The sequence below is a fragment of the Stenella coeruleoalba genome (genome assembly GCF_951394435.1).
Source record: "Stenella coeruleoalba genome assembly, chromosome: 6".
Taxonomy (NCBI): Eukaryota; Metazoa; Chordata; class Mammalia; order Artiodactyla; family Delphinidae; genus Stenella; species Stenella coeruleoalba.
The window spans coordinates 39,651,564-39,676,024 of NC_137151.1; the positions used below are offsets into that span (position 1 = coordinate 39,651,564).

The 24,461-nt window shown below is 33.8% G+C and overlaps 1 protein-coding gene across 9 annotated transcripts in view; it reads right to left on the minus strand.

The window, feature by feature from the left end:
• LRP1B (LDL receptor related protein 1B) overlaps window positions 1–24,461 on the minus strand; it is a 1,831,517-nt gene that overhangs the window by 613,669 nt on the left and 1,193,387 nt on the right. For all 9 annotated transcript variants that reach the window (XR_013828854.1, XM_079925113.1, XM_079925117.1 and 6 more), the window contains 4 exons: window positions 12,373–12,570; window positions 10,642–10,846; window positions 1,649–1,813; window positions 1,114–1,358 (listed from right to left, as the gene is read on the minus strand). Coding sequence is in view for 8 of the 9 variants with exons in the window: in XM_079925113.1 (XP_079781239.1) it covers window positions 1,114–1,358; window positions 1,649–1,813; window positions 10,642–10,846; window positions 12,373–12,570 (813 nt within the window). In the remaining variant the exon portion in view is untranslated. The remainder of the gene's footprint in view (window positions 1–1,113; window positions 1,359–1,648; window positions 1,814–10,641; window positions 10,847–12,372; window positions 12,571–24,461) is intronic.

Below are 24,461 nucleotides of genomic sequence, written 5' to 3' on the forward strand. Positions count from 1 at the left end.
TTTCTGGAAAGGTTACTAGATTTAATCAGAGTAAGTCAGAGAGAGAGCACAGAAAATTTTACCAATGAGGACATTTTGGTAGGAGAAATAGTTTCAAGGGAGAATTAAGGCCAAATATTGAAGAAAGACACAGGACAGACAGAATTTTTCAACCACAGAGGTGAGTATTTTTAATCAAGTCTAAAATAAGACAATACCACATGAATTTAAAATAAGTCTTGAAGTGTAGTCCCTAAGACCAGAAATGCCAAGGAAGTGTAAGATCTGCTTACACTGAAAGAGAGAGAAAAGGAGAAAATGTATCCTCTTTGAGAAAGAGCTTGTCATTTGAGTATCGTAAGTCTCCAACAAAAATATGCTAATGATAATGGGAACATTATTTGCATTGGAATGAGATTTCCATATGTTATGACATATATCATGATGGGGAAAAGTCAGGTAAGAGGTATAAAAGAATGAGCTGATGTTACACAGAATGGCCATGGTACCCTGGGGAAAAGAAACAAAAGAGAAAGAAAAAGAAATGTGAGGCTTAGAATTAACTCTGACAAGGATTGAGTGGAGGAAATGAAATCACAAAACCAAGGTAGAGATTACTACTGACCAAAATGTGGAATACATGGGGATAGGTAACACACATGTCCATGTGAACTGAATTCTCTTAAAATAGAAAAGCTCAAAGCAGATGGTTTATCCTTTATTATACACTATTCCCTCTCTTCCCAATATACTGCACAGTGACCATTTGCGGGCCAACATAAATGTGTCCTTGGTGTCTTCCTTTAATTTACTGATCATATTTAGGTAATAGACTCCAAATCTGAAGACATTCCACAGCTTCCCACAGTATCTTTTACTGATGCAATAGCAGTGACTAAAAATTGGGGGACTTGGGTTAAAACACTTAATTTCTAAGATTTCTCTATTTGTGTGTAAACTAAATAAAAGGCAAAGAAAAAAAACCTGAGCTAATTAAAATAAAGGCTGGTACCACCTCCATCATACAATACATAAAATATTAACAACTTAACTTACAAAAGTTATTTTACAGTTTGAATATTATGTGATTAAGGTAAAAATATTTCTGGTGGTTAATTCATAACAAGCACTTACCCTGTGGCTGACGACTGGGATGGTATATCTGAAGGTCAAATGGCTGTGCACTAGTTTTCTGAATCACACTGACATTCTGCCCTGTCCACTTATTGGCTTTTGACAACGTGTTGGTCCTCCAGTCCGTCCAATAGACATCACTCCCATATAGAGACACGGCGAAGGGATGAGAAAGGTATTCATGACCTCGGATGATTTCTATCATGCCTGTTCCATCATAGAGGGCTGAATAAATGGCATCTGACCTACAGAAAAGGAAATGCATCAGTAGTATATCAAAACTCATTCAGATAGTCCAGTGATGTGCTTATACTATTTAGATAAATGACAAAAAATTTGTATAAAAAATATTTTATGGGCCTGTATCTGATTTGTAGAAACATTAAAAAAAAAGCCATCCTAATGAAAACAAACAAAAATCACCACTGATGTCAATGTGTGTATACATGATACGTGCACATGAGAACAATTTTTATTTTGTAAATATTATCCGAGGAAGGTAACAGAAAATAAAGAAAAAAATCATTTTCTAAACCTGGCATCTGTCCAAACTATCCTTTTTTCAAAGTGGTCCACAGTGAGTCCATTAGGCCAAGCCCCTGTTTTCATGTCTTTGTAGATGGTTTTTCTCCCAGCACCACTCATAGAGGCAGATTCAATGCGAGGAAAGTTGGCATCCCAATCTGTCCAGAAAAGAATTCTGAAGAAAAGGAAAGAACACTCGTTTCAGTCATTCAATTCACAAATATTTATTGAGTGCCTATGACATGCTAGGCACTGTAGGTAAACAGTCACAAGAGAAACAGATGCATTATCTACCCTCACAGGGCTTATAGTCCAGTGGGGGAGACAGACTAAATAAACACATGAATATAAAATTACAGCAACTGAAATATGTTCAGGAATAATTTTGTTATGAGAGAGAATAGCAGGTGTGTGATCTACTTAGAGAAGGTAATCAGGAAAAGAAAGCACTTTGAGGAGGTAATATTTACACTGAATCTGAGAGATGAGGAGAGCAGTATAAAGGGCAGGACATGAAAAATAAACAGCAGATACAGAAGCCCTAATGGGGGAAAAAAGTGGGTGACTGAGGAACAGAAATAAGGCCAATGTATCAGAAACGGGGCAGTGAGGAGAAAAGGGGAAGAAGGTGAAGTTGAAGAGGGTGATCTTGCAGGTGATCTTGCAGGGTAAGTTAATTATTTGGGATTTTATTCCAAGGGAATAGAAGTACATTTAAGCAGGGGAGAAACATGATATCATATACAAGTGGATTATAGAGAAACAGGAGAATGGGTACACCAGGTGGCTATTTTAAAGGACCAGGCAAAGACGGTAGTGGTTTGGGATATGGTGATAGCAGTGAAGTGAATGGATTCCAGGAATATTTTGGAGGTAGAACTAAGTGCCAGGACTAAATGATAATTGGATGTAGGGAATGAAGTAGAGAACAGAATCATGGATGACTGTCAGTTTCTTGTTTTGGCATACTCAGAGTAAGGACAGACAGAGGGTGTGCAGGGAATCCATTAGGTGAAATGGGAAAAATGGAAGAGAAACAGATTTTAAGAGCTGGGAATTGAGTGTGCATGGGTGTGGATAGCAACTGAAAGTTTAGCTTTGAATTTTTGGATCTTGAGATGTTAAGACATAAAAAAGGAGGTTTCCAGGAAACTGGGTGGTACACCAAGGTGAAGTTCAGTGAAGGTGGCAGAGTTGGAGACATGAATTTGAAAGTATTCTGCATGGAGATGATATTTAGATTCACATGAATGGAACAGATCATATGACAGAGGGTACAGAGGAGAAACAGAAGGATATCATATATTTTGATTTATACAAACATGCAAGTGTTATAATACAATTTATTTTTTTACTAAATACTACTTGTAACTCTACAAATTCATGGTGTATAAACAGTTCCACACAACAGGCATCAAATGTTTCATGTTGTGCATTTGATTTCTAAGGCTATTAGGTAATAGATAGTTTATGTTTCATTGACTGTGGCCTAAACTGCCGATGCATGTTTCTATAGTATTATAATATAGTTACACAACAATTCCACAATTATTACAACTAGCTAATGTTTGAGTGCTTACTATACGTTAAATACTATTTTCAGAGCTTTATATAGATTATCTCATTTAATCCACCATGAGGCCATGGCTAAAGTTATCCATGTTTTACAGATGAGAAAACAAGCTTAGAGAAGTTATATTACTTGACCAGGTTATATGGCCAGCAAGTGGCAGATGGAATTGGGAAACTGGATAGCTTAACTTCTGTTCTCATGCTTTTAACATCTAACTCTTTAATATCATGTCACTAAATAAAATAACAAAGGGAAAGCATCTGGTACTGGAGTAGGAACATGGTTGGTAATCAATAAACGGTAGTTGCCTTCTCTACCTTGGTAGTAGAACCAACCCAATGGACAGCATGGAGATTTGGGGAGGGAAAATGCAAAGAACTGGAGAGACAGTGACAGTCCAACAAATTTTCCTATTATCAGTTCTGACAACATTTTGGTCAGAAGTGGTAAAGTTACTGGTAAACATAAATTTGTTTTCATTATAATTGTATATAGCCTTGCTATTTTGCAATTCTTCCATTACTATGAATGATCCTTAGGTATATGAATTTGGTGGCTATCTTGGAAAAATGAAACAATCCTCTGGAACAAAATTCAAAATGCAATTCAAACTTTCTTCTCTTTTAAAAAATTTATTATATCCATTTAAGGAAATGTGGAGTGATGTAAACTAAGTGCTCATTATGACCTCAATTTTTGAGAGGTATATAATCTCTTATAGGATATGGGAATTACAAATATGAAATGACTGGAAGACAATACCAAACATTATAGAATTTAGTAAGTATGTGTGCTAAAGGCATGTGTGGTCAAGAAGATATTGACCTTCTTGATGAGTAGGTTCCCATACAACTTAAGTACTAGACCTTCAAAAAATGTCATTAAATAATTGTGTCAGCGTTGAATGGTGGCAATGCGTATGTTTTTGCATCAGACAAGCTTTCGATCAAATTTTCGGTCTGTCACTGATTCCAGCATACTTAATCTCAGCCTCCATTTGCTCATCTGTAAATAAAAACTCTAACAGTACCACTGATTGGAGTATTTGATGAGGTAATGGATGTAAACAATTTAGCACACAGAATGGCTAGCACATAGAAACATTGGTGTTTACACAAGCAACCACACACATATTCAGAGAGAATATTCTTTTAAAGGCAAAATTCAAAGTCATTCCAAACTATTAAAGAAATGGAGAGACAGACACACACACACACACACAGAGGGAGAGAAAGAATGAGAGTTAATACTAATGTCAATGTTTAAATGTTACAACAGCATGTATGTGAAGGTAGATTAGTTTTACAAAGTAAGCATGAGTCAAAGCCATGAGAAAAAAATTCAGAGGAGTAGGTCATAGAATAGGTTTATCTCACAGAATATCTCTTAAAAAATGAGTTTATATTAAAAAAAAGTTTTTGTTTCATTAGCATCTTTAGGAGTTTCCATAGCTCTGGTGGTGGGAGTATATCCACAAAAACAATATCTAAATCATTCATTGTTTAACCACCAAATATTTGAATAAGTTACACAAACTATTGGAGAAGAATAAAGATGAACATTAATATATCAGAGGACAATGTATTGATAATTGTTGAAACTGGGTGATAGATACGAGGGAATTTATTTTACAACTCCTTTTGTGTATTTAAAATTTTCTAAAATAAAAGTTTAAAAGTGTAACTAACCCAAAATTAAGTAAATAGATAATTTTTTAAAATGTACCAGAGAACATTTATAAAATCTTATTGTTGGGAATCTTTTTCTGAAAAGACTAAAGTTTAAGAATAGGATTGTTTTGTATGAGAAAGTGTTAATTATCTGGAAATATCAGTACTATATATTGCTTATAAGTTATCATATGTAACCTGTTGCTAATTAAATAAAACAAAGGTTAATTAATATAAAGCTGGTAGGCTATTTGGTTAAGTAGTTGAATGCCTTTCTTGAAAACGATGAATATGAAATGAATTATGTGTCTCACTTCAAATTTAATTTTGGATGCACACAACTTTTCACTGACACCAGGTTGTTACTTATCAGCTTCCCTTTAAATGTAACATTAAAAAATCAAGATTATTTGAAGAAACAAGACCAACCTAGCATCAATTAAATTTATGATGATATCTTGACAAACAAGGTAAAGTAGAGAGATTTGCAAGTTTGAAAAAGATTAGGAAAAATAATCCCTGAAAACAAAATCCCTGAATTTGAGAGTCATAGGTAGTCTGAGTATCTGTAGATAAGATCCCACTAGATCTAGAGAACACTATACTCCACACTCTGGATTGATGACCCAAAGACTTCTGAAACACTGTCTTTTGCCTGTATACAAATAGAGAATTGGTGTCTCTCTTTTAACTTTCTACCTTCTTCCGCCTTATGTGGTTGCAGCAATTCCCAACATGCATATAAGTAACCCTGCAATTCTGCATTCTCTATATGTAGGTTTACCAGAAATAGACACTGTAGACTTTCAAATGCATGTTTCTAGTGGACAAAAATGTATGGCTTGGGACACTCTGAGGAATTATAAAATAAGTGGTTCCTTCATTTCTTCACTAAACATAGCAGTATTAAGCTGTTTTTTCTGCAGTGGTCACTAGAGTCCTATCTTTTGTTAATTTAGGTGGGAAATTTCCAACACTTTTTATAAAATACATGTTCTAGAATTAGTTTCCTTAAAAAGATTCTTAACCTTGACAATAGTCAGTTAACAATCAATTTTAAAAGTTAATTTCAAGGATCATTGTTTCATAAAATTCTAAGCACTCTTTTGTACACTTTACAATGTGGTCTTTTAAAAGAATCATTTTTCCCTTATTACTTTCTTTTTATGGTTAAAATGTATTAGCATTTCAATGACTGCATTATTTCTTCAAGTATACAAAGAGTGAATATCCCTTCTTACAGGACGTATGGAAATGTTCAACCATGATTGCTTTTAAAAAAGAGACTACAGTCTACTGATTCTATAGTTCCTGCATTCACAGATTAGTCTGTATCAGGATTAAATTGGGTAAACGGACCATGAACAACTTGTACCATTATGGGCGTGAAAGAGCTATTATAATCTATCAGGTCAAGGTGCAGAAGGTGAAAATAAAGGATCTTGGCAAAAAAAAGAGGTTATCTGTAATCTTTAGGCCTTCTGAAACCAACAATGTTATTAGTTTCATTTAGAAATGCTCCCAGATAAAATTAAAATTTTATTTAGATGTCTCACTAATCTTCACAATTACTATATCTGCTTTCACCAGCTGCAATGGTTATAGCAGAGTCCATTTATTATGACAAATGAAAACTAAATACCAGCAAAGAAGCAAGAAGACACCATGCAGTTACAGGAGCATAAAGGCAATGAAAGTTCAAGAACTGAAGTGAGTACCCTGTAGATTCTGAACTCCCTGGTGCTTGTTACTCCCTAATAATAAGCTTGATGTTTAGAGGAGATTCAAGTACTATTTCAGGTCACTTCAGCAATAAGTGTATTCCTTTAAAATGGAATGAAAGAAAAATAGCTCCTCCCTAAGATTCCCAATTTAGCATCTTGGAATAACTTGTCACTTGGGACACTGGGTCAAAACCCAGAATACTGTAGGAATGTGACATGATAGCAAACATGTCTTATAATGTAAAATGAAGGTCTGTGGATTCTATGTTGAGGAAGCAAAGTATTGATTAAAACATTTCTTTTTTGAGATTTGTTAAAAAAGGTCACAAAGGCCTTGACTGCTTCAGAAGATCATGTGATGTAAACGTGTTTTATCGGTTTAATGTTATAGCCTGCTTTTTTTTCTCAGCTGTGCTGAGGGAACAAAGTGGCTGGTTGCAAACTTTTTCTTTCATTCTTTATTGTCAAAGAAGATGATAGTATTACCCATTAGCGTACTTTACTGTATACTTCACTCTTTAAGTTATATCCTTGAGTTCCGGTAAGTTTCATGTAAAATAAAGGTCTATTCATATGCATTAATTTACTGAACAAGCACTTACTGAGCACAATTATATATATCAAGGGCAGTGAAGGATTTCATAGACATGGAAGCAACTCTGCCATCAGAAAGCTTATGATCTAGTAGGAAAGGTAATAGCATTTACACAAACTACATTTCTCGAAAAATTATCCAGTGGGTTTATCCTAAAATAAAAATTTTCAAAAAAAGTTTAAATGTCTTTGGAGTTTAAATGTCTTACCTATTTCATCAATAATGTGAGAAATAGGGGAATACTTATTTTTACTAGTCTCTCAGCCTACTTTATGAAAGGTCCAATGTTTAAAAATGTCTATGAACTTTTCACCAAAATATCCAATAAACCTGAAAATAAATTTTAATATTTGCACTACATTTTAAAAATTTAATTGCTACATTTTAAATTTACAACTGGGCTCTAAAGGTATTTACATGAACCTCATATTTAACCATATCAATCCTTTATAAAATAATTTTTAATAATAAAAATTCTATCATATCATATGATACCCAAACCTGTCAAACTTTTAATTTATTCCTAGAGTTAGTGAATTGGTACTGCCATTTGAACTTTGGTCATTTACACCAGAAATAATTTTACAAGTGCTATTTCTTCACCCATTAAATAAAATTATTACCACTGTAATTATCTTAATTAGCCTCACAATTTCGTAGTAGCAATGGAGGACATCAACTTTCTCAGAAGCATTATCAAGTTTTCCTTCCTCAGAGGCTAGCTTACTATACTAACTTTCAACTCTTAGAGAATATTTTACTTCTGGAAATCCCCTTATACCACTGAAATAGTGCCTGATATTTTCATTTAAATAGCATTTGTGGGTTGTGTATCTTTTGCATTTCTGTTTTCTTCTTCTCTTCTCAGGTTGGCTATTCCCCAAACTAGCTGAGATAAATAAGTTTATTCTAAGCATTATCAGTTCCAAGCTATAGGAAAAGAAGCTTCAATTCCCAGATCTACTGCTTTGCTTGATCAGACTATTTTCAAGATTTTTATACACCTGTTTTATTTATTTGTTTTTTTCTCTCTGTGTGCCATTTGTTATTTTGGGAAGCAGTTCTCCTACCATGTTGGTATACTTGCTAAAATTACAACTTTCTCCAAAATACCACTTTCCCTTATACAGAAAGTTTCTCATGCAGATACGGTGCTGGTACAACGTAGATAGGTCTAATAGGTGAAAAGTTCACAACAGTAGCTGTTACACTGAGGGTAAAAACCTCCGTTGATGATGGACCTCTGTGGGAAGTAAAGGGTCAAGATTGGCAATCTACTCGTAACCTCAGGGAGAGTCTGTTTGAAAAAGGGAATTTTTCATTAGACGAGGATGACCTCTTCCTAGTGAACTGTTATTACAGGAGGTAATGAGTGAAATGGGCAAAGCGTAAACCATGTAAACTGGAGGACATACCTCCAGGCTAGAAGATACAACTGCCTTACTTCACTCTGTATGACAGTCTCTAGGTCCATCCACCTCACTACAAATAACTCAATTTCATTTCTTTTTATGGCTGAGTAACATCCTATTGTATATATGTGCCACATCTTCTTTTCCATTCATCTGTCGATGGACACTTAGGTTGCTTCCATGTTCTGGCTATTGTAAATAGTGCTGCTATGAACATTGGGGTGCATGTGTCTTTTGAATTATGGTTTTCTCAGGGTATATGCCCAGTAGTGGGATTGCTGGGTCATATGGTAATTCTATTTTTAGTTTTTTAAGGAACCTCCATACTGTTCTCCATAGTGGCATGGACTTATATACACTACCAAATGTAAAATAGATAGCTAGTGGGAAGCAGCCACATAGCACAGGGAGATCAGCTCGGTGCTTTGTGACCACCTAGAGGGGTGGGACAGGGAGGGTGGGAGGGAGATGCAAGAGGGTGGGGATATGGGTATGTATGTATATGTATAGCTGATTCACTTTGTTGTAAAGCAGAAACTAACACACCATTGTAAAGCAATTATACTCCAATAAAGATGTTAAAAAAAAAAAAGATACAATTGCTGCTCTGTTGATTGTGGCCAGATCTCCCTACTTTTTTGAAAGAAGCCAGAAATCCAGAGTTGTATACAAAATCTTTCAATATTTTAACTCTTGGCAACTAATTCATAAATGTCAAACTCTGTGGAAGGTAAAACAAACACAGCAATGAGAGTTGCCAGTTTGGAGCCTTGGTCTAGACAAGCTGCCTTGTCCCTTTAATTTCTGTATCTGAATTGAGGAAAAGGAAAACAAACAGACTTCCCAATCTATTGATTTCTGGGTCTTGGGCATAAACCAGGGCACAAAGCAGACAGTGTGGGCCAGGAAGCTGACTTAAACACAAGGCTCCCTTTTCACTCTTCTTCATCTCATTAAAGTCCCTCCTGGCTGACTCCCCCCTCGCCGTGGTCCTCCCTAGACTTTGTATTACTTAAAGGTACAGAGCCAAAAAACAATTTCCTTTCTACCATCCTTTAGACTTGACAGTGATTTTGGATTAATGAAATAATTACCAAAGAAATAAAAAATTAACAGCAAGAGCAAAGCATTCCCATGTAGATGAGTTATATATTATCTTCCACATTTTCCCAGCTCCTCAAAACAACCTAATTATAAAGAAATTATTATCCCTGATTTACAAAAGAGAAAACTGAAATCTAAGGGAAGACAATACACTTGAGTAGATTTCCCAGAGGATAAATGACTGAGCAGTGCTGGAACCCTTGTTTTCTAGCTCCAAATCCACTGTCTCTCTTCTGCTCTTTCACAAAGGAACACAGGGAAACAGTGGGGGCAATAACCTGAATTATACATTTGACCTTGTTTTCCAGAATTATGTGTCTTGTCCTTCAAATATCCCAGTAGTCAGCATCTCAATACTGGACTCTTTCAAGCTTATTCTAATATTCTTTCAAACTAACTCCAAGTATATACAAATATCAATACAGATATAGGGTGAGGTGGTTAACATCAGTGACTGTTCAGACCAAACACTGTGGTTTGCAACCCTTAGAAACAATTACAGCATCTCTTTGTCAGGTCAAAAAGAAATTCATTAAATTACTGCTTAAAATAGAGTTACAACAGCTTCCAAAAGGGCCGAATGCCCACATTTAGAAAAAAAAGTTCTATCCTCTAAAAGTACCTATATAAGCAATCCTATAACAAAATTCATGGTAACAAACTAAAACTGGTTGAGATATATCTATATTTATAGCTATATATATATAGATATATGTACACACACACACAATTATGTATATAATTGTATATGTACATATAAACACACACATGTATAGACAACTATGCACAAGTATATATACACACATATTTACATGCACAAAATAAGCACTATGACTCATAATTTATGAGATAATAGAATTCAGTATTAATTTTGAAAGATTATTTTTTATGCCAAAGTGAATCTGTGAAAGGCAAACTTCTTTACCCATATCTTGGGTCCAAAGCGATGGCCCTGGGGTGTTCCATAGCTCCTGCTATGAGTGTAGTTCTTAAGGAACCATCTAGTTTGGCCACTTCGATTTGGTCCAGATTGCTGTCTATCCAGTATATGTTGCCTGCTATCCAGTCAACTGTTAGTCCTTCTGGGGTAGCCAGGCCATGCTCCACAACCACTTCAATGGCACTGACACCTACAAAAAAAGAGAAGCCAACACTTGCACCCATTCAAGGAACATGTTAAGCACAAAGGAAAAGGCCTACTTATTAGCAATATGAAGTACTTAACATTATATTAACCTTGAGAGATACAGTGCAAAAGTGTTACCTGGCACAGAGGAAACTAAGAAGGCCCCAAATTTAGAATCACTGATCTTTCCCAGCAGAGATTTTTAATCTCTTAAATCCTTTCAGTGACAGTATAACAGAATTTTAAAACAACTCTGAGGCTAATAACAATGTTCAGGTTGCAAAAAAGTTATTTCGTGCTTCTGACTTTTTAGTCAGAACAAGGGATTTTGGAAATAATAATGATGTGCTGGTTAAAATTGGTGCAATTTAATTCAAATGTTGATCTTCAGGGGTAGAATAAAAAGAAAAAGTCCACCTGGGGTAACATGCATCATAGCTAGTCAGCACCCACTCTTTTTTTGAAGCATGCCTGATAAGATCACTCTTGCTGCATTTAACCTTAACAAAAGCCCCAAATCACCCACCTCCACACCATAAGCCAAGTTTTATGGCTTGCATGTTATATCCTGCAAGCCATAAGACTTGCAGGATATAACATGTTTGCAAATGAGAGAAGAAGGCAGTAGTGTGGTCTAAATAAAAATAAGCAATTTGGTAATACCCAGCACTATTCTTATTTATCCATTCCTTAATTTATTTTGGAATTAAATATATATATATATATATATATATTTAAAAAACAATCCTTTTTCTAATAGGATAGCTCTTTGTAATTTATGACATTGCCAGTGCTTTTGTTAGACTTTTTAATAGTGTGGTTTTTTGAACAGTTAACCATCTAAAGTCATGGATCTAAATCCATTATTTGAAGTCAGTACCTTGTAATATGACACAGTACCTTGCAATATCACAGATCATAATTATATAGTGTGTTCAAATACTATATTTTTCCAAAATTGTATAGGTGATTTAAGGAGGAATTTGATGGTGATAGAAATACCTGGCCTTTGGAATGCTACACAGATCTAAAATTTTCAAGAGAATTATTACGTATATTTATCTCAAGGCCTTGATGCTAAAGAACGGCCTAGACTGGAGAAAAGAGATGTCAAATCATGGGAAAAAAATATTCAGCTCATATTTGTAATCTTTGTAATAATTCATTATTACTTTGAATTATGCTGAAAGGTGAAAACCAAATAAAACACAAGCTATGTTAACTGACAAAAATATCACTACTAGTATGTAGGAGACAGTGCTTTTTTTTTTCTTGTAAATAAATTTCTTCACCGAATATGCATGAAAAAGTTCACAACTTGAAAACGGTGTGAACGGTACAGGCCTTCACCACTTCCCTCCCCTATCTTCACACATACACTTCACATCCCTGGTTTTACACACATGAGGGAGAAGATGAAGAACCAAAGGCCAAAGATTAATCAAAATTCCTTCTGATTACAGCATACTTTTCTGGAATTTTCAGCTAGAAATCAATCTGAACGTTAAGTCAACATTGTAATAGATGTACCTCCACTTTCAGAAAGCTTGCCCCGGTATATTCTGTCTTCTACAACATCTGTCCAATAAAGTAAACTTTGATTGAAGTGAAAATCAAGTGCTATTGTGTTTCTCAATCCAGGAACAAGTAAACTATAGTCTCTTTTATGAAGATCAATCCTTCTGATCTCATGGCGAATTGAAAAGATGATGAATGCTTCAAAAGGATCTGAAAATAAATTTATTTTAATAGGCTTATGAAAATATTTATAGGCTTAGTAAGTGGAATAAAGTGCTTGAGGTCAAAATCCATTTATTTAAAAGTATAGTTTATTATGTAATTTTCTCTCACTAAAGGAACACTTTCTTTTAATCCAAAATGTAAAAGAAACTTGAAAAACTTAGGTTTATTTGTATTTATTAAAATAACATATAAATGTGTCTTTATTCTTTGAACTTTTATACACCTGATTCTGATTTTAAAATACAAGAATTGTTGCAATTCCAAGACAAAATGTAAGACTTTCTGTTTTAAAGTAGTTTCAGCTGACAATCTAAACTTCAGAAACATCACCATAGGAATTGCTAAGAGGTGAATAAAACTAACGCTGCCACTCTTAGCCCATCACATGACTCTAGATCCATAAAGGAGAGAGATTCAACAAAAAACAATTATTGGGCTGATAATTAGTGAATACTCTCCATGAGGGAAGATGGTGGCTCTCTCTACAACCCAAGAAGATCATGTCTACAACTCTTCCCCCACTAGTTTTTAATCCTGGACCAGGCCTGAGTAGGGAGAAACAGAAAAAGCTTTGAAAACAAATATGAGATTAAAGTTTTATATTTTTGTACCTAAAAGAAAGAATTTTTAATACCCCAAAGTTAAAAAAAATTATGTTATCATTTTGAAATGTATTAAGTCCTATACCAATTACCATTGGACATACTAATATGGGTTAGACATGAATTCACTTGATGAATATACATTTTGAGGGAGGGATCCAGGTTCACAAAGATTTCTCCTGTTTCCATGTTACTGCCACCCTTTTGTGCTTTTCTTTAGGGAAATTGATTTTCCTATCCCAAGTCTATACATGTCTGTGAATGTGAGCTGTTATAATTATCCCAGGCCAAAGCGGTTGACTCAAGAGGTGGATGTGAGATCTAAGTCAGGAAGACGGGTTTGTAAAATTCCAGAGAAGTTTTCAAGCTGAGGGGAAAGAGTCTCTTTTCTTCTATGGTCACAGATTTCTCAGCCTAGTGTTGTCAGTTCATGTCCTTGTAGTTTGGGTAAGTCTACTCGTGGTATTGTAGGAGAAGAGAAAAAAAAGCCTCAGAAACAGAAGCAGTGATGACCAGGGGAGAGACCATGATGTCCTAAGGACATTCAAATCTGTAGTTCCAATTACCCCTAAGACTAGCTCCTTCCTTCAAATACCCTATACACTTCTCATACTTTCAGTATATGAGCCAATGTACTTAACTCTATTCAACTTCATTTGAACTGGGATTTTGTCAATTGCAACCAGGTTTACTGTTCTTATTAATCTTATTTCCTCAGAGAGGTCTTTCCTGATCAGTTATCTAATAAAAGCACACCTCCATTATTCTATACCATCATACCCTATTTTTTTTTTTTTGAGATATACTTTAAAATCAATATTTCTGTGTTTGCCATTGATCTTCCTCACTGGATTATAAACTCTCTTAAACAGGGATCTCATCTGTCTTGCTCATTATACTGTCCCTAACACCTAGCACCAGGGAATACATAGTATATACCAGGTCTTAGATTAGAAGGTGATGGCTGCCTTGGTGGAGGGAAGTCACCTGCCATTTTTTTTTTCACTGGAGGTGAATCTACTTTAGGGAGCTCTGCCCAGCACATTAAATAAATGTGTTTTGAGTGATTAAATGTGGAGAAGAGTTGAATCCATCCTAAGAGACTATCTGACAGCTAGCATGGGAGAGATGCTGCCACAATCAGCAGAGTCATTTACTTGCCCTTCAGCTGATCACATAGTATAAGCAAGCCTGGCCATGACCATAAGAACTGTCCAGAAATCCTGAGAATTTGTGAGCAAACATTATGTATATTGTTGATATAATACCTAATATCATTTAGGTATTATGGATATTTATTGCATAGTATTATGGTGTTTATTGCACAACATTACTGTGATAATAGCTAACTGATACAAGATACCAAACATGTACAAAATAACCAGTTCCAGAAAGCTCCCAATAGAACAAATACTCATGAAATTTAAAATCCAAAATTTAGCGTTTTTAAAGTAAAAAAAAAAAAAAGGTTGTGTTAGATGCACAGTTGTTTCAAAGAAATAATAACTAATTTTGGATCAGCAATCCTTATTTGATTACCTGCTTTGGCTGTGAAACAACTATTAGCTTAGAAACATTCTTTATCTTTTCAGGAATTAAATGTCCTTACCTGTAAAATGAGGTTAACAATAACCACCTTTCAATCTAACTTAAACTCGTGCTATCAGAATCCAATTAGATGACATCTGCAAATTTGTTTTATAAGCTGAAAATCATCACAGTAAACACAAATGTAGCAGTAACTGTGATGTAGTCAGCAAGTAACAGACTTGGAGTCAGAAACTGTGGGTTAAGACAGAGCTCTGCTATCAACTAGCTGTATAAATTTGAGAAATTTACTCAGACACTCTGATCCTCAATATTTTAATTTATAAAGTGTATAACATACTAAGTTATCAGGATAATTGACAGTTAAAAGTGTGAATACTTAATAATATCTTAATAAATATTTAATAATTATTATGACTATTAAGTTCCAGAAATCGCTCAAAGGAATAAGCAAAAGAGATACTGGGTAAGAGAAAAGGTTGGATGATGACACACCAAAAATAGTCAGCTATTTCTTAACATATGCTGAAACTAGGGACATTACAGCTCTGAAGAGCCTTCCCTTCCTTTGGCTTATAGTTTGTTTGCCCTTAGTTAAGTAGTAAATTGTAGGTGCAGCAGCTACTTGGTAGAGAAGCTTATATTGAATAATGTTAAAGAACACAGTTTTTAAATCACAAAATGACTGCTTCTTCAAAAGTATCTACTTTTCTTACATACATAAATGTGTTATTTTATTTTTAGTATGCTAGAATGAGGAAAGCCTTTCTGAGTTTGATACAAATCATAGAAGACCTAAAGAAAAGAATGAATTTTATTGTTACTGAAGAAATTGTAAAGAGAGAAAACAATGTAAAAAATGTCAAAAGACAAAAGGAAAACTGGGTAAAATATCTGCAATATAATAAAGGATTAAATTATTTGATACATATGAGCTCCTACAAATTGACAAGAAAAAATACATGAATAACGGGGCAAAGGGTATTAAAAAGAAAATTCAAAGAAAGGAAAATATAAACAACTTTGAAATTTTAAAAAGTATTCAATTTCTGTCATAAAATGATAAATGGATTTTAAAACTATGAAAATATTTGATAAGACACTGTTTTGATTAAAATGTAGACAAAAGGCACTCTGGTATAGTGATAACAAAAGTATAACCCCTAAGTAGCGTCACTGTGCAATATTCCATCAAAAGTTTATATATATATTACACTATTTGATCAAGTAAGTCCATTTGTAAAGGTAGAGTTGTACATATGATAATTTGCAGATGAAGATGGAAATCCTTTGCAATATCATTTCTCGTAGCAAAAGATTAAGCAACATTAATATTCCTCAATAGATGGCTGCATAAATAATGTATGATTTATAACAAATTTATAATTTGTTATAAATTATAAATTTATAATTTTATAAATTTATAATTAATATATAATTAATTATAATTAATAATTTATAATTATAATTAATAATTTATAATTAACAAAATTATAAATTTTGTTAATTTATAACAAAATATAACAAATATAATGAGAACCACAAAATAAACACAAAACTCAACACACAGGAAATATATAGAAATTGGTGCCATCAAAATAGAAGGCATATTCTAAGTACACATGAAACATTTAACAAAATAATCATGTTCTAGTCCACAAAGTAAGTCTCAAGAGATAGCAAAGAATCAAACTAATAATGAACACATGCTCTGAGCACAAAGAAATGAAACTAAAAATCAACAATAAAGACTGCTAAGCTCCTCATATGCTTTAAACTAAAAATAATTACTAAACAATTTCTTGACTAACAGGACCTCAAATAGGGAATTCAGAAATAGAGATATTATGGCATCAAATGTGTAGATTAAAAACCATGAGACAATTAAAAATTAATGATATAGAGAATAATCTCTAAATGGTGGAGTAAGGACTTCCAAAAATTTTCTCCTCTATAAAAACAATGAGAATACTAGCAAAATGGTCAAAATTATCTTTCTTCTAAACTCTAGAAATTAACCAAATTCTAGTAACAATCCAGTGAGTGTTTATTAAGAAAAAATGCTGAATATCATTGAGAACAGCAAACTTTGTAGCATTTTAACATGCATCAATCCCAGTTACTCAGCCATTAAAAAGAATGAGATAGGGCTTCCCTGGTGGCACAGTGGTTAAGAATCCGCCTGGCAATGCAGGGTACACGGGTTCGAGCCCTGGTCTGAGAAGATCCCACATGCAGCGGAGCAACTAAGTCCACGCGCCACAACTACTGAGCCTGTGCTCTGGAGCCCATGAACAACAACTACTGAGCCTGTGCGCCACAACTACTGAAGCCCACGCGCCTAGAACCCGTGCTCCGCAACAAGAGAAGCCACCGCACTGAGAAGCCCACGCATTGCAACAAAGAGTAGACCCCACTCACTGCAACCAGAGAAAGCCCGCACGCAGCAACGAAGACCCAACGCAGCCAAAAATAAATAAATAAAATAAATTCATTTAAAAAAAAATGAAATACTGCTATTTGCAGCAACATGGATGGACCTGGAGATTATCATACTAAGTGAAATAAGTCAGACAGAGAAAGACAAATATCATATGATATGTTTACATGCAGAATCTAAAAAAAAATGATACAAATGAACTTATTTACAAAACAGAAACAGACACACAGACTTAGAGAATGAACTTATAATTACCAGAGGGTAAGGGCTGGGGGGGGGAGGGATTGACTGGGAGGTTGGGATTGACCTATACACATTGCTATATTTAAAATACATAACCAACAAGGAGCTACTGTATAGCACAGGGAACTCTGCTCAATATTCTGTAAAATAACCTAAATGGGAAAAGAACTTGACAAAGAATAGAAACATGTGTATGTATAACTGAATCACTTTGTTATACACCTGAAACTAACACAATACTGTTAATCAACTATGCTCCAATATAAAATAAATATTAAAAAATAAATTAATATAAAAAAAACAAACATGCACCAATCATGTCTCCCTTTCCCCAGCTTTGTGGCAGCCTTGGACACAGACAGCCCAGAAACCGCCAGAGGGGATAGATGGGTTTTGGAGCTCCCCCAAAAGCCCAATCTCCAGGGAATTGTTCAATGGGGAAAGAAGAGTGTTTTCAAGAAATTGTGCTGGGGCTTCCCTGGTGGCGCAGTGGTTGAGAGTCCACCTGCCAATGCAGGAGACACGGGTTCGTGTCCCAGTCTGGGAAGATCCCACATGCTGCAGAGCGGCTAGGCCCGTGAGCCATGGCCGCTGAGCCTGTGTGTCCGGAGCCTGTGCTCCGCAATGGGAGAGGCCACAACAGTGAGAGGCCCGCGTACCGCCAAAAAAAAAAAAAGAAAGAAAGAAATTGTGCTGGATTTCCACATGCAAAAGAAAGAAGATCAAACTTCACATCATATATAAAAATTAACTCAAAATGTAATGTAGACCTAAATGTAAGAGCTAAAACTGTACAACTATTAGAAGAATACATAGGAGTATATCTTAATGACCTTAGATTAGGCAATGGTTTCTCAGCTATGACAGTAAAACACAAGCAACAAAAGAAAAATAACAAGTGAACTTCATCCAAAAAAAAAAAAAAAAGAACTTTTGAGCTTCAAAGGACAACATCAAGAAAGTGAAAAGGTGAAAAAACCTACAAAATGGGACAAATTATTTCCAAAGCACATATCTGATTAGGGACTTGTATCTAGAATATGTAAAGGACAATTATGACTCAAAACTAAAAAGATAAATAACCCAGTTTAAAACTGGGCAAAGGTCTTGAACAGGCATGTTGTCCAGGAAGATACACAAATGACCAATAAGCACAAGAAAAGATGCTCAACGTTGTTAGTCATAAGGGAAAAAGGTCAAGCACAATGAGATACCACTTTGCACCCACTAGGATGACTATAATAAAAAAAAGATGGACAGTAAAAACTGATGGAAATTGATTGTGTAGAAACTGAAGCCCTCGTGCATTGCTGATGGGGTTTTAAAATGAAGTAGCCACTCTGGAAAACAGTTTGGCAGTTTCTGAAAACGTTAAATATTGAGTCACCATATGACCCAGCAATTCCATTCTTAGTTTTCACCCAAGAGCAATGAAATGCATGTCCACACAAAAGCTTGTACATAAATATTCACAGCAGAATTACTCAAAATAAGCAAAAATTGGAAACAATCCAAATGTCCATCAATTGATAAATGGATAAACAAAATGTGGTATATCAATACAAGAGATTTTTATTCTACAATAAAAGGAAATAAAGTACTGATGTATGCTAAAACATGGTTGAGCATTGAAAACATTATGACAAGTGAAAGAAGTCAGTCAGAAAAGACCACATACTCTACGATTCCATTTTTATAAAATGTCCAGAATAGGTAAATCTATAGAGACAGAAAATAAATTAGTGGTTGTCAGGCCTGGGGTAGGGGTTGATGGGAAGTGACTTTTAATGCCTGTGGGGTTTGTTGAGAGGGTGATTAAAATATAATAATATTAGATAGCAGTAGTGGTTGTATCGTTCTCTAAATATACTATAAACCACTGAAGTGTATACCTCAATGTATCTGTTATAAGAAAAAAGAAATATGGTAATAAGTGTGGAAATTTATAAAGAGTAAAAAACTGTACATATACTATTTTTAGTTCACTGTTAACTAAAAATCATATATTTTTTTTACCTCATTCAGATAATCTGTATAACTATCCTCAGCTCTGAAAACTTTTCCATCTATATAAGGAAAAACAATGTAACATTCTGACAATTTAATGTTTTCCTTCTCTGTGTATTTGTGCTAGTTAAATAATGTTGAGAATTCATCCATTAAAAATTAACATCTTACTTAAACTCAATAATTCAGAAAATATAAAAAGAATTAATGCAAAGAAATTAGAAAAAATAACTACAGCAACTGATAAGATAGAGAAAAATAGATTATCAAAAAAACCCAAAGTCATTTGTTTGAAAGATTAATAAAGTATAGATAAACCTATGGCAGGACCAATACATATACAGGTAGATATACATATATATATATACAATATATGTACAAATTAACAATAGAAGGAATGAAAGTAGGAAATAATTAAGAATATATAAAATAAAAAGATAGATACTTTAATAATATATGAAAATAGGTAAAAACAAGACTTTTTCTGGAGAAATGTTACCAAAATTTCATATATTTCACAATTTTCATATATTTCAAAAGAACTATCAAATAATTTGATTCAATCTCCACTCTGAAAAAAGCACAGGTGTAAGGGACAGAAATAAGCTTATAAAAGAGACTGTTCAAAGGCATCGTGGGAATCTGAGAGCACACAGTACATAGAGATGGCCTGGATCTTTGGAATGGCTTGTAAAAGCTCTTGCTTTGGAGTCAGGAGGAATGAAGCGCAAAAGCTCTTCTCTAACATCTCTTTACCACAAGGCTCTGGGCAAATGAAGTAACCTTCTGTGTCTCAGTTTCCATAGGTATAAAATCAGAGAATTAATAATATCTCATTGGCTTCTTGCGAGTTATAAATAAATTACCTATGACATTTTAGATGCTTGATAAATGATAGCTATCAGTAATATTATAATTAAATTTAAGAAATTATTTATATGGAGTTTGGGATTAACATATACACACTACCATATAGAAAATAGATAACCAACAAGGACCTACTATTGTATAAAACAGATAACCACAGTGAACTATACTTAATATTTTGTAATAACCTATAAGGGAAACAAATCTGAAAGGCATATATATACATATATAAAACCGAATCACTTGGTTGTGCACCTGAAACTAACACAACATTGTAAATCAACTACACTTCAATAAAAAATAAATAAAAATAGAAAGAAAAACCAGAAAGGAGAAAAAGAAATGATTCATAGAGGTGGGAGTTTTGAATAGAGTATAGGATTCAGATTTCCAGAGAGAATGTAGAAAATACTGTCATACTGAAAAGTCATAGATGGCAATGAGCAGCGTACATGGAGGTAGTAAAATGAAGTCATATATGTGAAAGTACTTTACATTCTTGGCCATGATGCATTTATTATCATTACTCATGACAAAACCATAAATAATGTGCGTGGAGTGGAAACCCACAGTGGAAGACAATGAAACATCAGATTGGAGAGATTAAATGAACAAAAATGAAGAATGCCCTTAATGTCAGGCTGAGGATATGAGGTTCTTTTCATAAATAATGAATAGTTACTTTTAAAATCATGAATGGAGACTGATATGTAAAACTCTCACTTTATTAAGATAAATAAAGGAATGGATGGCCAGATTGTAAACCACCACAGCTTCACTGCCCTGATCTCTTCACCTTTATCTTCCATTATTCCCCAAGGTAGCCCATCTGCTTAACATCACTTTATTCTTTACTATATGTCTGAGCTCTTTTCATCAATTCTCATCTTCCAGATCTGGATTACCCTCTCCCTTTTCAATAAAAATATTATATTCCTTCAACTTTTTGATATTTTACTTCTCACAAACTGTAGAAACAAAAGGATGATAAAAAATAGGCTGGAAAGAAGACTGCCATGATCATTACAACTGCCTGGACTGTGCTGTGGCACAGATGCCACAGCATCTTTTTTAGAATTAAATTTGGGTGCAATAAAAAAATTTGTTTAAATAAATAAAAAATGGAGTAAATGGAGCTCCAAATCAACTATAACTCAATACAAAAATATAAAGTAAATGGGGTTCCAAAAAATAAAATAAGTTTGGGTGATGGACACAGTGTACTGCTAGGTGATCATTATGTTTACCCAGTTTTGTATTTACATCCATGATCTCTTTCTTTAAAAAGATATGTTTTAAAATAAATACATTTATAAAAAAATCTTTTAAAAAACGAGCGATTAAGAACAAAGAAATACATTGGTGGGTAAATCTAACCTAATTCAGGCTAAAAGAAAATAAAAGGGAGATGCTACAATGTTCTTTCCAATGTTACTAGAAATATGCTGCAAATTTGTAAGTAGGCTACTACTAAACAGCAAAGAAACCAGAGATAGAAAAGAAATGCAGTCAGTAGCAATAGTCTGGGTTTTCATAAGTAAAAAGAAAATACTTCAGAGAAAGGTGATTAATAAATTATGTATTAAAGAGGGAACATGTAAGGCACTGATAAAATAAAGTATCCAGGAACCCAAGAGAAGTGAGATTTATTTTTATTAAATAAAAAAAAAGATTATAAAAATAGCATTTTGAAAATAATTATAGTTAACTAATAAGATGTTAAAAGTGAACTTAGAGAAAATAGAGTAATCTCAGCAATTCAGCCAATGGCAGAGTGTAAAGAATTTAGGAAGGGATGATTAGAAAGAAATAAGAGAATATGAGACAACTACAGAGGAAAATTCAGGAGGAAAAATATGGGCGAGTCATGCTTCTAATTTGTGGCATAAAGAGCACTATTACTTTTTATTTTTAAAATGTCAAGAAGAATAAGCACAGATATTGCATTCAATAAAGAGAACACATTTTAAAAGGAAGCACTCAGCTTAAGAATGATGGGGAAAAAGAACAAAAGAAGAGCAGGGAAGAAGAACAAAAGAAGAACAAGAAAAAAGAAATTTTACTTTTAAAGTCCAATAATCAATAGTCAATTCATTTTTATTGAACTATGAATCTGCTGTAGGTTTTTCAAAAAGAAATGATATGAATAAAACACAGAATAAATTTGTTTTATGTATGAAAATTGGTTTAAATCAAAAATAAGTTTTAATACCTAACAAAACCTCTATTATCTGTAACAATATAAATGCTAAAAATGGTATTTAATACACTGTATGTTGAGGAAGGGATAAATTACCAGCAGGTTAAAGTTTCCATGTAGGAAAAGCTCGGTACTAACTTTAAAAGGTAAAATATACTTTTGCTTCTCTGTCAAATTATAAACAAAGCCAGGTGTGAAATACAGCAATCTTAACAGTGAGAAATGATATGGTACTATTAGAGTTTCTTTCTAAGCTGAGGGTAGAAGGGGTCAATTCCATTAGAAGAATTATCTTTGCACCTGGTAAATTATATTCAAATGTTGAATTGTTCTAATATTCAGCTTGAGTTGTGATTGATTTCACAGAGTACAAAGCCACTATAATAAGTCAATCATTTTGTCATCTGTATCCAAAAACCAGACCTAGAGCCAATTCTCATGTAAAACATGATTATAAATATATCTGAGGTCAAAGTTTGATCTATCATTTTCCTACTCCGAACATGTATATGAAATGGCTATTTTTATTACAACAAACTGCTATTTTTTTTCAGCTTCTCATGCCAATTACACTGTGCAAGAATTTTGAAGGAGAAAGAGTTAGATAAATGTTTGTGAAACTTATGCCTCTAGGACTCAAATTTTAACAGCTAGGAAAAAACAACTACAAGACAACATTTGAAATAAAATAAGAAAATAATTTAACATTCCCTGAAAAAAAATCATGTTTTTAATTGCATATTATTTTATTGGATACTATGTAAAACGCAAGAGAAAAATCTATAACTTGATTTCTGACTTCAAGATGCTTATTACTTTATTGGAGAAGTAAAGAGCAAAGGAAGAAGATAGAAATTAAAAAAGCAAATTAAAAATGTGACCACATATTTTCTTGGACAAATTCTAGATATAGAGAGGAGAAATAAGTGGAGAGTAAGAATATTTGGAAGAAGACTCTATTAAAGAAGAAAGATTTGACCTAGTAGGTTTTAAAAAATATCCAGGATTTTTAGAGACAAAGAGGGAAAGTACAATATAAGCAGAAGAAACAAAATGAAAAAAGTTTATGATGTATGGGTTCTTGGGAGCCTGATGAAGCCTGGGCACTCCTAATCAGAAATTTTTAAAGACTACAAAAACAGTAAGAAAAAAGTAAAAAAAAAAAAAAAATCAAATATATTCAAACACAATTATCAAAATTCAAAAAAACCCAATTTTTGATGGAGTAATATATGTACTTTTTAAAATTAATGCATTCAATAACAAGATTGAGCAGTGGGTCTAATGACTCCCATTATTGAAGTAGCAGTGGTTTTCAAAGCCTGAACATAAGTGATATTTTGCGATATTAGCAACAACTTTAACATGATATGAATATGCCTATCACTTCTATTGGAAACACAGTCATAGTTGCTGCTAAGAACTAGTCTGTGGTATACATTCACAGCTGAAAGAAATGTTAACCTTCAGTGAGAGATTAAAGCAAATAAAGGTGTAAAATTTTCCCTAACAAACTTCATGGACCCCTTCAATTCTATCCATGGACCTGTAAGTGTCCTGTGACTCAAATTAAGAATCTGGAGAAGACAGTGGGAAGCCACCATTCATTAAGCACCTAATGGGTATAGGGCACAGCAAAAAGTGCTTCATGTTATTCTTACAGCATGTTGTTGTAATGGGAATTGATATTTGAAAGATGGGAAAACTAAGGCTCAAGGAGTTTTAGGTAACCTGCCTGCAGCCACATACATAATGAATGCCATTTAGAGGATTAGAGTTCAAATTTCAGATTCCATAGCCTTTGTTTGCTTTTCCTACTGTGGAATATGATCTAGAGAATCAGCAGAATGTCTTAAATGGGCAATCAGAAGATGAACACAGCCAGAGCAAGGAGTTGTTTTCAAGAGTAGTAGAAATACAGTTGGAAGTGTGGGACAGGGCCAGTCTTTGGAGGGTTCTAAACATTCAA